This window comes from Eleginops maclovinus, chromosome 13, assembly GCF_036324505.1.
Source record: "Eleginops maclovinus isolate JMC-PN-2008 ecotype Puerto Natales chromosome 13, JC_Emac_rtc_rv5, whole genome shotgun sequence".
NCBI classification, from domain to species: Eukaryota; Metazoa; Chordata; class Actinopteri; order Perciformes; family Eleginopidae; genus Eleginops; species Eleginops maclovinus.
In genome coordinates, this window is record NC_086361.1 from 20,056,699 (window position 1) to 20,072,763 (window position 16,065).

A 16,065-nucleotide genomic window follows, 5' to 3' on the forward strand; every position below is an offset into this window, starting at 1 on the left:
CCTAAAGTATTCAAAGTTAAAGTACACAATACGATAGAAAGGTGGAAATAGGAAGTTTTTCTCTTGAAAAATCTCTCTATGTATAATATAAACATGAAGGAGTAGGAAGTAGGAAATTGAGTTTCATAACAGTTCCTCAAATTTTAAAGGAAATAAAATGAAATATAATTAAAAATAAAATACTGAAAAGTTAGAGTGTGCGATAAAAAGATTAAATAAAAGCAAATGAATATAAGTATATTTAGATATCAGGGGGGTTCAGTGGCGCCGCCAGAAATCTTGGGCCCCATGAAAGATTTCAATTTAGCCCCCCCCCCCCCCCCACAAAAAATAAAATAAAATCCACAACTGTCTGAATTACACTGAATAGACTGTTGCCTTAAAATGAAAATGCTCTTTCTCCTTTCGTTTTTGATAGCTGGACTTCAGCATTTACTGGACTGCACTTCTAAACTTCTACACTGCACGGCACCGCATTTGAACCAAGCTGTTCGTCACGGAGGCAGAGCATACACATTTCGCGGGTCCCGCTGCCAGAATCGGACTATACCATTCAGTAAAAAGGGAGAGGGGTGAAATGATATCATACATAATTCGAGGATTTTTTTAATAGCAAATCACAACCATATATAATTTGCTTATTTTAACAGACCAAATGATTTATTTCATTTCAAAAACTTAAACAAGACAATACTATTAAAATAATATCAGTCAGTGCTGGGCCCTTAGAATCGTCCTAACCTTCCCCCCGCTGGCGGCACCCATGGGGGGGTTATCTAAACAAATATAGAATGAGGGCGCTGACCTTGATTGAATTGATATGTCTTAGATCTAAGACATATCAATTCTCGTGAAAACAACAACGCGGCATCGGAGCTCTGTAAGAACAAAGCTGTGTCTGTCGTCTGACGCTCTGTCTGACATGGTTTTCATATTTTTTGAGTAATTAAGCCTTTTCTGAGGAACAGAAATATTGTTGTCTGGGTAGCTTTTTATTGTATGGTGACAATCGGAAATTTTGGTAAGTGGGCGCACCTGGTTCAGACGAAGCCCTGAAATATAACAAGCACTCATCAACCACTCTATGCTTACAGTGGTGGGTTGTTGTGTTAATTGGCGTTATGTGAATTATCTTGTTGATATTGGAAAATGGAATACATTTGATATTTTCTTTTTTTTAAAGTTACTGCACATTATTTTACGATCATTTCAGACTCTTTCTGAATGTAGCGGAGAAGATGTGGACAGTGAGATTAAAGTAACGTATAGAACTTCTTTACATTCAACCTTTGCCTAACACACACACACACACACACACACACACACACACACACACACACACACACACACACACACACACACACACACACACACACAGTGTCACATCCAGAATCATACACCCACACACACACATAACACATCAGCTCTGGTTCCACATGAGGGATGTGATACAGCTCATCGTCGGAGCGTCTTTATGTAACGCCGGCTTCATCAGAGCTGCCGGACAGGAAAGAGGAGAGAGCCTGACTCAACTGTTTATCCCCGGAAAACAGAGAGCCCACGAGACCGCCACATCACTCTGACCAGCCCACACAACCCGACCTGCAGCTGTTAACATGCAAAGCACTCTGGGAAGGTACGGCGCTCGCTGCAGGACAGAGAATACTTTCATTTCAAGGCCGGTCAGCGTCTGACTGACAGCACAAGACTCAAGCCGCTCTCTCTTCCTCTCTTCCTGACATTAGCAGATCTGTGCAACAATTCCAATATGGTCAACTTTTAAAGACGTCATTAACATTAGCTGAGAGCACTGGGAAATTAAACACATTATTTTATGTGTTAAACATCCTTAATTCCTCTATTAAATCCAAATGAATTCTTGATTAAATTGCCTTATAATTCGTCATAGTGGGCTGTTGCATGGAGGAACAATAAAGAGTGTTTTAAGAGGTCATTAGGGGTCCTTTGCTGTTCAATTGCTTTCATCTGAAGCAGCACTGCGTGTATGAAATGTGGCTACATGAATGGAAATGGGTTTTTCTTGAGTTACCTTTGCAATTTGGTCAAATTTGCCAAAAAGTTCATTCAGCATGTGCACCAGTTCCCCGGGGGAGCAGTCACTGGCCAGCCTGGTGAAGCCAACGATGTCTGCATACAGAATGCTGCGCGAAACGAGAACAACAAATAACATAATTAAGATTGCATTACTGAATAAAACAACCGTGAAATAACACTTTCATTTGTGGCACACCTTGTTTGTTATTGTACTGCATGAGCAGAGGCAGGAGAGGGCCATTTTATTAGTAGAGGAACATGAAGATGGAGCGTTTAGCTTTGAATGAACTTGTCTGCAGTGTTGTTGTCCACATATTGAGTTTGTGAAGACTTTTGAATTGCCGGGAGTACATTTACTCCTTTACTCCTTCTAGTAAACTTGACAAACTACAACTAAGTTTTAAAGAAGGCACACATTTTTTTCTGTTCAGCCTTCAAATGCAATAAAAATGCAATACATATTATGTTGCTGTTTGGTAATCATAGAGCTTTGTATGAGCAATAATCTGGATACATTTCAGGATACAGGACTACACTATTAGAAAATAATCAAATGTATGGATATTTTTCTTATATTTGCAGCTGGATCATGCTCCTAACTTTCCCCCCATCGTGTTAGAATTGGTCACCTCCTTCTATGTATTAATATTTCAAATTTACATTACATAAAAACAAAAACATTACAATTATCATTAAAGAAATCTAGAAATCAAATGAGTCCTGAACAAAGTGGCAAGTTTTAGCTAAATGTATAAAAAGTAATTACTCTTTTGAAACAGACTAAGCATCAGCACTTCTTACATTATGTGTCGAAACACCTTGAGAATATGACAGGTCTGCAAATGTACCACACGATTCCCCAAGAGAGAAGGACTTATCTTTCAAAAAGCATAAAACAAACACACAAAGCGACCAAAAAGCAATTATTGCCGCTGCATACAAGAGAGCGGAGGCTGCTGTTTGTCTCTGGTGTGTGTGTGTGTGTGTGTGTGTGTGTGTGTGTGTGTGTGGGAGGAAGCAGCAGATTCACACTGCCACATGTCCTTGGGTGTCACTTCTGTGATTGCACTCTTCACCGTGAGCTAAGACCGAGTGAGAATCTGTTATTACTGGAAGGATAAAAGGCAGATCAGTGCACACTCACACACACATCTGAGGCCCACTTAAAGTTTCACCTGTAAACCTCGGGCATGAAGGGAAACAGGTTTTCTATGGAGACGCCCTCATGGTCAGCCTTGATATGTTTCTATTGAATCTCAACAGCATAGCGCAGGTAGCTTTGAGGACTGATTGACCTCAGTACCAACCTTAGAACAATGGAGGTGGATTAACTCCTAATTTAATTTGGCCATACCAAGGAAAAGAGATATGAGGATGGGATTTAAAGGGGATGGTGGCCATAGGAAAGAATAGGAGGACAGAAAGGGAGATTATAGAGTGGTACATGAATGAGTTCTTAACCCTGAAATGAGTTAGCATCTTCGCACTTCCAGGTTTTTAATGAGTTTTTGGTTTGATGCTTGAAAAAAGCTCTGTGGATAACGTAAACTAAAGGGATTATTAGGTTTTGTTCTACAGCGGTAGTTAGTAATCATATTGTAAATGTCCACAGCTCATATGTGTGAAAGCCATCAAGGGACTATAGGAGACTATCAGACCAATTATTAGCTGCCTTTAGCTCAGCGCTGGTGACATGGAGTCATGCGGCGACCGTGGTGGAATTTGTTTAAAGTTTATTTAGAGTTATTTTCTTTTGGTAATTGCTATTATGCTTCAACTATCCATACACTTGTGTTATTATGTGGAGAATATCCTGCTGAATAACATGTGTAATTATCATTAAAGTATTTTTTAGAGTTAGCCCTTGCGATGCTAACTTCTGGGTCGACCCACAAAAATACTTCCTCCCTGCACCACCCTATGGAGTGACACTGAGTATAGAAATCCAAATATAAGAGCAGGTAGACTGGAAAAAAAAGAAGATGATGTTTGGGATGTGACGAGGGGGAGGACAGGATGTTAAAATAGAGCAGAAGATTATAGCCTTCATTGGAGCCACAGATAAAAAAGGAGCAGCCTCACCTGACGTTGGTGTGTCGCTGCACATAGAGGTTGTGGAAGTTGTTGGTGCTCTCGGTTCGACCAAAGTTCGGTCCCTGCAGCCTCTGGATGATCTCCGCTTTCATCACCCGGGCTATGTGAGCTGGCAGTAAGGACAACAGTAAACGCTCCTGAGGACAGAGAGGGGGAGGGAGGGGTGAGGAAGCGTAAAGTGACTGGGATGTACGAGATCACCACGTTGGAAACTTAAAGAGGCCCCATTTTTGACATCACTATGGACATTTTCTATAGCTAGAGCTCCAACACATTGTACGTGATAGGCAAAGGGGCGGGACCCCTCTATGCGGTTGACCAATCACAACAGAGCTAACCAATCAGAGCAGACTGGGCTCTGGTTTCAGACAGAGGGATAAAAGAGGTGCTGCAGTACAGGCAGTATGAGAAACATAAAGAGCTTTCTGAACATTAAAGCATGGAGACATGTCCCAGTAGAGACACAAAAATACAAACATGAAACTGAAAATTAGCATCATATGTTCTCTTAAAATGTAAACGACAACTTTGATAAATCTGCTGCTTTATGTTTTAGGGGGCTGGAAATGTTCCATCTCACACAGGAAGAGAAGAGAAGATAATCCTTAAGAAGAAGGGTTATTTGGGGTGGTTTAGATTCATTCAATTCTACTGCGCTCCGTCACAAATATAAATGCATTTAAAAATAACCTTTGTCCCCCACAGCCAATATTTAACCTCTCGAGTAGATTTATACATTCCCTTAATAAGGGTACATCGGGGGTCATTTTTCAGTACTGGAAGATTTAGTCATGCAAAGAAGAGCAATGGATATCTTCATTTTCAATAATTATGCAGCAAGGCAGAGGAAAGAAAAGGAGCAAGTTCTGCAAATGTGATCCTACATAATCAGTCAATCAATAAATCCATATTCATAGAGCACTTTTTTTACATAAACATGAGGCTAACACAAAAAGAAACCAATCACAACACCACCTCCGAACCCATAACTAGAGCCGTCTTTATAATTAATACAATGCTCTTTTGTTATTTACGTACCTGCCACTGTGAACTTTTCTTATAGGAACTTTGGACATTTTTGAACAACAATATTTCATACTATAATACGGTCATTGCTCTGAGGGAATGGAGAACCAGAGACGCAGCATCCATCACTCCTAGCTGTTGTGTAAGTTGTGGGTTTTGGCTTTAATTTAGCACCATCCACGCTGGATTTTGAGCCTGCGTGAGTGTTTGGGCATTTGTGTGGGTGTGTGTGTGTGTGTGCATATGAGGGAGAGCTGCCTGAGGGGGTGTGACTCATATTGCGGCTCACAGCAGAGAGGGTCATTACATTGTTCACACACCACAGGCTCATTTCCTAAAACACAGCAGCAAATTAAGTAGAGAGAGGGGTGCACTAAAAATAGAAACCCACACCACCCGCACGTATTTACTTATTCAGCAGTGAAGCAGTATGAACTCTCTGCTGTGAGAGCGCAGAGGGGGAATAATAGCCTGAAGAGATGTGGCTTTATTAATCATGTGTTTGATTAATGGACTTAAGCATCTGTATTCAGCTTTTGAATGAGATTTAGCATTTAGTTTTGCAGTGGCATTTGCGTGCACTCTGACACACACACACACACACACACACACACACACACACACACACACACACACACACACACACACACACACACACACACACACACACACACACACACACACACACACACACACACACACACACACACACACACACACAGAAAAATCTAACCTGCAGGTCATTGCTAAGGGAAAATATGTTTTGAGTTATTCTACAAGCAAACTAAAATATTCAAATATTACTGTGAAACTAATCATCTTACCTAAGAAAATAAAATAAAAAATACCACGAGTTTGATCTGCCCACCCGTAGAACAAATGCTAACATGTAACTAAATAATTTAAATCATAATAAATTGTAAAATGTACACATAATGGGGAATTTGCAATAACATTAATACTATTCAACAAATACATTTTAATAGGATACATAATGTTAAAACTACATACTTCACCATAAGCAAGGACAACGTGCACATTTTATAATTCCTAAAACGAGTAATCCTGGTTAGTCCCTACTGAGTGGACCAGCACTTATTAATGAGTCATTGTCTCTCTCATTTCCCTGGTCGGAAAGAATGGCTAATGTCAAGCAAATGTCACATAAGCATATTGCCTCTTAAGACATGACCGACAACTCCTCATCCTGACAAACTCACTCAGGAGTGAAATATATGGGCAATAACACCAGAAAAGTTTGAAAGGTATTTGTATGCTATAAGAAATATAGGAATAACAAGTAAATGCTAAAGCTAAGCTAGCAGCTCTATGAGGCTATAGAACTGTGCTAAAATCAGCATGCTAACACTACTCACTACTCACATCAACAATGCAGATACATTCAGCAGGAAAAAATGTTAAGCATGTTCACCATATTAGTTTTGTAGCATGCTGAAATTCTCAAAACAACTAAGCTAATACATTTAGCAGGAAACATGTTAGCCTCCTTCACTATATTAGCTTAGTTTGTTAGCATGCTAACATTTGCTAGCACTGAACACAAAGCGGAGGTGTATGGAAATGTCATTATTTTGCAGGTTTGTGTTGGAAATCAAGTTCATTGTGACTTGCTGGTGGCGCCTTTAATTATTTATGAGTATACAGAGACATTAATAGGTGCATTTTCTGGATAGTTGATACTAGTGCTGAGCAATAAGGAGAAATTCAGATGTATTTTTTTACCCAATACAACAATATCACAATTGCATTGATATATTGTAAAATATTTACACTATGAGATTTTAGATGTTATAATATATGGACTTAGTAGGTAAAGATCAATAATAGGCCTACACATTTTTAAAAAGGCATGACTTATGTGTAAAAGAGGGTTTCAAACCACCTAAAGACAAAACTCATACCATGTAACAACATTAAAATATCCAAAATCTAAATCCACAACTTCTCTCATTGCGATATTGATATAAAATCAATGTTGCCCAGCCCTTGTTGTAGTTTAGTGACTGGTTCAATTGTAATTGGTTCCATTTATAGTCTTGTATTGAAAGAAATGTACTCAAAAGTAAACAGAATTAAAGCAGAGTCCTTTAATCCTCAGCATCCTCAGAAACCAGAGTTCAACCACACGTTAGTTTCCAAACCTCTCTTTCTTTCTATGTGTGTGTGTGTGTGTGTGTGTGTGTGTGTGTGTGTGTGTGTGTGTGTGTGTGTTGTGTGTGTGTGTGTACCTGTTGGTGCTTCTCAAACTCCAGTTTAATGGGGGACTTGATGCAGTTGCAGGTGTCTTGGTAGGTCTGTTTGAGGGCCAGGTCCATCAGGTGTTTGTGGTACGCCCCGGCCAAGTTTCCACATGTGAAGATGATCACGTTGGCTAAGATCTGCCACATACACCACATACACACACACACAGAGTAAGGCATTAAAGTAATGTCAGGAGGTGACGCATGTTGTAGATATGCAGCTATATGTAATTTTCTCATTACAGTGTCTACGTTCTTCCACTTCAGCCTACATTATTACCTCGTAAAAACCGAGGCAGAGCACACACTTGGAACAAGCTTTTTCCAGCACTATGTCAACCTCAAGCTCTTTAAAATGTGGTCGTGCATATCAATAGGTCGTCCTCAGTGCTGTATCCAAGGGCAATGAGCGTTTCCTGAGCATGTTTTATTGTTAGTGTGCTTTTCCATTGCGGATAAGTGTGTGTATGTATGTGTGTGTGAGAGAGAGAGAAGAGAAGATAGACCATGATGTTTTGAGTGTTATCAGCCTGTGTGTACTTTGATGGTTGATTAGAAAGAGTCAGGGAGTTTTCCTGCAGCTGTGTGTCTATATATATTCAGTTTTCTTGGTCAGTTTCTCCTTTTTTAGTAAGACCCTTGTTATTTGGCCAGCTCGACACTAACCCACACTGTTAGACCCAATCTCTATCCCCGATTTAGAAGCTGATTTACCACATAGCAAATTGACTTGTAATCCAAAAGTGCTTTGAGTGGTTGTAAAGCCTGTATAATAGCACTATATAAAGGCGGTCTATTTACCTTTTGCATGAACAATTATCTGTCTTACCTGCCACACGAGAGGCTCCAGTTTTGTGGCGGTGGAGGCCAGGCAGATGCTCAGGGTGACGGTGTGCGAGAAGCAGGTGATGGCGCTGGCGATAATGGCTCCTCTCATGGAGAAGGGCAGCATGGTGTAGACGACAAACACGATGAACAGGAAGAAGGACACCTGGAAACAGGAGGATGTAGATAAGGGATCAAACAAAGAACAGATCTGTGCAAAGCTCTGAATGTTTGGAAACATCTTCTGATTACCTTCATACTATTGTTTCTCAGCCTCTAAATATGAGTGAGCCAAGAGCACTAAATAATTCAGTTACAGCGTGAGAGAAATTACAATATCATCATTTTACTGGTTTCAGACAGAGGGTGAAAAGAGGTGCTGCAGCAAAGCCAGTATGAGAAAGATAAAGAGCTTTTTGAACATTAAAGCATGGAGACATGCCACAACAAAATACAAAAATGAAACCTGGAAATAAGCATAATCTGTGCCCTTTGAATATATATACAACAACATCTCCCATATGACATTAATATAAGACTTGACTTCATCAAAGGCTCTTACTCTGACATCCCATCGGCCCTGACTTTGGACATGTGTGTGTGTGTGTGTGTGTGTGTGTTCCTGTGTGTTGTGCACAACGTGTATAAGTGTGTTTCCCTCTCTCTTGCTCATCAATTCTTCTTGCTTTAACCCTCTGCTTTGTCCCTGCCTGCTTCCCCAGCAGTCAGTTCACCGCTTCCTGTTATGGTGGCTTTGTTGGTGAGCAGCGCTAATGGGTCACAGTTTCAGCTGGGACTCCAGATGAACTTTGACCTTCCTCTCTGTCTGTTGTCTTCCTGTGTCTTCCAGGTTCAGAGAGTCGGTCGGCAAACAGGAATCTTTTTTGACTGAATCAGATTTGTTTCAAAAAAACAAATCTTGACAGAAACTGATATCGCTGCAAACTGGACTCAAATGTGTCACGTTTTTATCAATGATGTCTTAATGCACAACCAAATAGTGCATACTGTTATTTATAAAATGGCAAAGTATGATCATTTCACATCAACATTAATATTCATAAACAAACATCATCATCATCATCATCATCTATACACAGTTGCATGATCAGCACCATGGACAGGGACATGTTATTCTACTCTCCAACATAGCAATTACTACTTTTTGGCAAAATACACCACTAAAAGCTGGAAAAATATTCACAAGAACACACAGTATACAGATTATATATTTGTAGTTGACCGACCAACATATATTATACCAGCTCTTAGTTGCCACTGTGCCCACAGGCCTCAGATAACCAAGCTTTCTCCTGACTTTCTGTGACGTATTATCTATGAAATTAAATCTTAAATGTTTGTCTTCTATCAAAGTCCTTTGTCTCTTTTGATCAGGCACTAGCTGGGACGAGCTCTTCACAGTGTTTAAGTTATCAAACATAATGCCAAGTGACAGGCTACTTGGTGAATCCTTGTGAGGAGATTATTACTCCTTCCACTGACATGTAGAGCTTCTAAAGACCTCGACGCAGAGAGTGTTTTGGGTGGGCTTTTTGTTGCTAGGGGACTGAAAGGAAAGGATGCTGACGTCGGATATAGTATTTTGAGAGTCATGTTTATTGATCTGTTTGCCTTGACCTTGAACACAACACTGAACCTGAACTCCCAGCACTGAAAAAAATCACAAGAACAGAGGGCAGTTGGAGTGTGTGACGACCAGTAAGTGTGGGTTTCAGTGGGAATTGAGGGTGGCAGTCCAATTTCAGGTGCCTCACCTGCTTCTTTCTACAGCACAGGGAGCCAGAAACAATCTCCCCTGCAGCCCACCCTGAATCCTAATACCTCCTCGAACACCTCGAGATGGGATCTGCAGCAGTCATCTCACTTCAGCTTCTTCGATTACTTTCTCCTTTTTTACACTCTCCTGTTCCACGAGCTCAGACCTCCTCACACAGATATGCATGCTTGAAATCCCACTTCAAGAAGGTTTGCTGATTTCTTGCTCGCTCTTTCCTCCCAGAGGCCATCAAACTTTATAACTCTACCCTCAATTTTTAAGGGACATGTACTTAACTTGAGTATTTCAATGTACTCGTTCTAGTTTTATTATTGTTACTGTTACTGTTATTGTTTATTGTACGTAATACGTTGTAACTCTGGCGGGATGAATAAAGTCTTTCCTCTTTTCTTATTTACTTTAGCTTTCATGAGTGTAAGCATTTTTTGGATGCAAGCATTCTCGTCTAATTCAAGTATGTGCCACACACACACACACACACACACACACACACACACACACACACACACACACACACACACACACACACACACACACACACACACACACACACACACACACACACACACACACACACACACACACACACACACACACACTCTGGATCCTGTGGTACCAGGTGTGGCAGCCATGTTCATTCTGCCTTCTAGACGGATCTGTGGCATTCAGAAATTGAATAAAACCCGAGCTAGCGGGCTGATGCAGCTGGATGGTGGCAGACACATCTTGTGCAGTGTATGGAGAAGACATTTTTCGGTCCAGAAACAGCAGATGAGCATATTTGGGTGAGGTGCAGGGGTTGAAAATGAATGACAGAGCAGAGCACCAGCTTTTTCTCCCCCTCTCTCTCGCTGTTATTAGTTCTCTGTTCTCCGGTAGACATGCTGTTCCCTCAGTAATCACAATCAATCCGACCCACTGGGAGCGGGCAGCCAATCCAGCTGTTCTCTCTCACAGGAGTTCTGTATTTCACTCTTTCTTTCCATTTATTTTTTGTTATTTCAGTCAGATTTTATTTCAGGAAAGAGAGCCTAGGAGAAAGCTACCTGTCTGTTTTGTTTCCTACCTTTCTATCAGTCTTGTTTACCTTCTTTTGAGTCTCTCTTTCCTTTCTTTGAGTCTTTTTTACTTTCCTTTAGTCTCTCTTTCCCTGGAAAGATGGATAGATAGATGGATAGATAGATAGATAGATAGATAGATAGATAGATAGATAGATAGATAGATAGATAGATAGATAGATAGATAGATAGATAGATAGATAGATAGATAGATAGATAGATAGATAGATAGATAGATAGATAGATAGATAGATAGATAGATAGATAGATAGATAGATAGATAGATAGATAGATAGATAGATAGATAGATAGATAGATAGATAGATAGATAGATAGATAGATAGATAAATTGGAGAGTCATGGGAGCAGAATAAAGACATTAATAATGCAGAATGATTATGCTCCCACAGGTGGCTGATGATAAAAATATCTCCAGCGCAGGGAGAAGGGAGGGAGGGTGAAGAAAGAGTGGAGAGAGGAAACTTGGGCTTGGTATGGTGGGTGGAGGGGGGTCTGATGAAGAGGGTAGGTGGAGAGAAAAATGGGATTTGATGAATAGGTGGAGACAGCAGCTTAGACTGAGAAAATAGGATTCCTGAGACTGAGAGAGAAGGATTCTGGCGCTGAGAAATAATGTGTCTGTCTGCTGATCCGCTCACCTCCAGCTCTCATCATGACTCATTAAATGCTGTCACATACATTCATTCTGCATTATTGACCGTGCACGTGCACACAAATGTATTTCTGAACATTGATTCAGAATCTTTGCAGATAAGAATCCAGACTTTTGAATGAAGTTATCACGGCTGTTTAGCACGTCCAGCTAACTACACCACTACAGTAACCTAGCGCAGCATTACTTCCAGGGGCTGGTGTGTTATATCATGTATGTAGCTATCAAGCAAATATTTCATAACCTTTCATAGAGCTCACATTTCAAAAATGATTCAGACATTAAAAGGCAGCTACAGAGACAATGTGAGCACATTAGCTAAATTAGCTAGGTAGCTACAGCTGATGTAATCCAAGCCCCGAGGAAGTGACTCAGGCTTTGAAGCAAATGTTCATATTGACCCAACGGTAGTATTCTGCGTTGGTTCCCACTGATTTAAATTGGGAAAGCGATGTTTGTTCACCAGAGTTAAATTGACTTCAAATCTGAACACTTGAATAGCCGTTATTTAAATCTCTGGATCCTAAAAGTCCAGGAAAAATCCAGTTATTTCCGCTCTCCATTCATTTGACTGAGCCAAGACTGCATGTGTTGCGACAGCTTGGAGGCTTAAGGAAAACGCAAGCATGCTATTGGCTCGGGTCTCTGGATGATCCAGGTACATTTCAAGTTGAGATTCAAGTCATTTGTGCTTCATGAGCCAGTGTGCGACTTCTACATGATTGAACGGGGCCCTCCTCCATTGCTGTATCTAGTTATACATTCATGATAGAGTCAGGTATAGCAGCAGTTGATATTTCAGACGGTCAATGGTCACCAGCTACAAATAAGAAGCCTGCCTGTTGTTTAGGAAAAATGTGCAATGGTGAATCCTCCGCCATTATTACTGTAAACTGCAATATATACAATGTGAGAAACAGAGCAGCACAGTAGAAATAACTGACAGGTGCATCTACATGTACTTTTACACACACACACACACACACACACACACACACACACACACACACACACACACACACACACACACACACACACACACACACACACACACACACACACACACACACACACACACACACACACACACATACACACACACACACACACACACACACACACACACACACACACACACACACACACACACACACACACACACACACACATAAAACACCTGTATTCATTTACCTGGTCCCAGGGGCTGAGTATCCCTCCTGAGAACATGAACAGGTAACCCATGGTGACCAGACATGCCCATATAAGGAGAGAGAAGAGGCGGAGCATCCGCTTGAAGACCGACTCGATGCAGACGAGGATGAAGATGGACAGGAAGAGGAAGAGCGCAGCGGGCACCGTGATCAAGAACGTCAGGTGGTCCTCTGTGTTCTGGAGAGGGAAACAGGTTTACTGAATCTATAAACACACTTATAGAATATACCTACCTGTTATTATATTCAGAAATATCTTTAATATATCTTTTCTAACAGATATATTTCTTCAGATGTTTTATTTGCCTATTTCTACGCAACTTTTTTAATGTTTTTGTTTCATGTTTTTATACAAGGCAGATTCACACACAACCTCATGAGAGCAGAATATTTGATGACTGTGGTGTGGCTGTTCACAGCTACGTTTTCAAGGGTTGTAAATGTAGTTCTTTAGGTAAGTTGTAGCGCACCATAATGAATCAATGATTAAAGCCCAATTTCCCAAGCATCAAACCAAAGTCATTACAGATGAGGGGTTAACCAAAGAGGGTCCTTTCAACTTAAACCTCCCAAAACAAGTTAAAAATTAACATAAAATAGGGGTCACTATAGTCAAATTCTCCCTTACTTTTGTGTCCTATAGTGAGGAACACACACACACACGCACGCACGCACACACGCACACACACACACACACACACACACACACACACACACACACACACACACACACACACACACACACACACACACACACACACACACACACACACACACACTAACACATGAACAGACGGCCCACAGTTCGGCAGACAGACAGTCTGAGTCCAGAGAATGTGCTACAGCATCACTTCTGCACTCACACTGTCAGCATCTAAAGCTGTCAACACACACTCACACACTCATACACAACATCTCTATCTCTGTGACTCGGACCAGACCTCCATCGTCCTACTGCCAACCCGGTCTCCGAAAAAATCCTGTTTCCATACATTTGGAGGAAAAAGTAGTTTCTCCGTGTCGCAGTCTCAAACATGTGGTTCAAGGAGAAGTACATATTAAAGATGCCTATAAGGCTTTTGGGGTTTCCCCTTTCCTGTAGTGTGTTATAGAGGTTTTGGTGCATGTAAATGGTCTGCAAAGTCTAAAATATCTGCGTGCCCTCCAGAGGGAGTTTCTCTCCCACACACACTAATGCTCCAACACATTGAACGTGATATTCTAAGGGGCGGGACATCTCTAAGTGCTTGACCAATCACAACAGAGCCGGACAGCTAACCAATCAGAGCAGACTGGGCTCTGGTTTCAGACAGAGGGTGAAAAGAGAAGCTGCAGCACAGGCAGTTTGAGAAAAATAAAGAGCTTTTTGAACATTAAAGCATGGAGACATGTCCCAGTAGCGGACCAAAATACAATTATGGAATCTTAAAAGGAGCATAATACGTCCCTTTTAAAAGATAAGTAAAATATCACGGTTCAGGTTTTAATAAGTATGTTTTTTTTGCACGGCATAAGTTATGAAAGGTTAGTCTGCAGAACACACTGTGAAAAGTGTCATTGATTCTTGTTGGTAAATCATGAAAGTCTGTGCAGTTATCCGGATAAGATTAAAGTAAACTAGAAGTGTCATTTGTTAAATTATTCATTGCAACATGGGGAGAGTGAAACCACTTTCAGGTCCGGTTAATGTCTTCATCTCTGGCACACTCTGACCCGCCTCTGACCTCTGAGTGTGTCCTACAGATAATTATGTATTCAGTGGCCAAAGTACCTCTCCTTAATCTGAATACAAAACCCCACTTTTTCCAAAAATCTCATTCACACAAACACATCATTCCACAAACATGCAAGCACAAATGTGTTAAGGGTGATAAATAAGTACTCTCTGTGTCCCTTTGCCCTCTCCAGGCTGTGTGCATTATGAAACAGCAGCAAAATCCCCATCATCTGCTCCAAGAGAGCACTGAGAGCTTCCACTCACAGACTTGATCCAGCCAAACACCCACGTAAACCATTTGAAGTAATTTCCAAAAAGTCATGATGGGTTCGGCATCTGTAAATGTTAAATCAGCAAGCCACTCCGTGATTAGATGACATTGATTTTACAGCAAAATGAACATCAGTGTGGGCACAGAAATGTGTGTGATTCGCTAGGCACGCAATTCCCTGGGGCAGCGAACTGAAAAGATGTCACAGACTTAAAATTTTGAGGCGGATTTTACAGCTGCAGAAGCTTTTTGGGTCGAGCATATTCGGGAAGAGATCTTTTTGCTGTGTGTTAGTGCAGCAGCATGGTGTAGCAGTGGTAGTGTGAGTCAGGCTCTGGCAAAGGGATCCTGTGTGATACGACTGCTGACGCTGAGCCAGCTATACAGTCAGCCTGGAGCGCAGGTTGAATCCCAATGAGGATGTGAGCAAAGACTGCAAACACCGGAGGGATACCTGAGTGGACGTTATCCCCATCCTGGCTGTATGCGCACACACAACCACTCTCAACAATTCACTTTTTTTTGTGGTACGTTAAAAAGACAAGCATCTGCACTTTGCACATTTCTGATTGTCGGCAATCTAATCCCGTTAAAACCCTTTTGAAAGCATTCAAAAGCCATTTCCCTCGACATGGCATGGAGGCAGGGAGTTGTGCCTGCCTGCTATAATATACTCCATTGTTATCCAGAACAATTATCTCCTTTTTTTGGCCCAGTCTGGCTTATCCAGCTATTATACTGGGAGGAAAAAGGGGAGACAGGGGGACACAGCAGCAGAGAAACGCAGGGATCTAATTATTCAGCAGTGAAATGAGAAAAACACACCAAATACATTATCGGGAAAAGAGAGGGGGAGAGGTGGCACTGAACATGGTTTTGAATTCATGGTAGTGTAAGCATTTTACAGGTTTGGGTGCCTTATTAATATTTACCCTGCTTGATGGTGCAGCAGATTTCTTCACTCTGCCCTCAGCGTGGTTAGGAAAATCATCAATAATCAACAAACCTTTACATGAGTGCTCCATTTGCAGGAGGAACATTAACATACCTCCGCTAAAATAGGTCAGAGCATCCAG

At 41.1% G+C, this 16,065-nt stretch overlaps 1 protein-coding gene across 1 annotated transcript in view; it reads right to left on the reverse strand.

Moving 5' to 3' along the window:
• adcy2b (adenylate cyclase 2b (brain)) overlaps positions 1-16,065 on the reverse strand; it is a 43,430-nt gene that overhangs the window by 21,435 nt on the left and 5,930 nt on the right. Inside the window, exons 2-6 of the mRNA XM_063900147.1 lie at positions 12,982-13,179; positions 8,266-8,427; positions 7,425-7,574; positions 4,138-4,286; positions 2,051-2,162 (exon numbers count right to left, since the gene is read on the reverse strand). Of these exons, the coding sequence (XP_063756217.1) occupies positions 2,051-2,162; positions 4,138-4,286; positions 7,425-7,574; positions 8,266-8,427; positions 12,982-13,179 (771 nt within the window). The remainder of the gene's footprint in view (positions 1-2,050; positions 2,163-4,137; positions 4,287-7,424; positions 7,575-8,265; positions 8,428-12,981; positions 13,180-16,065) is intronic.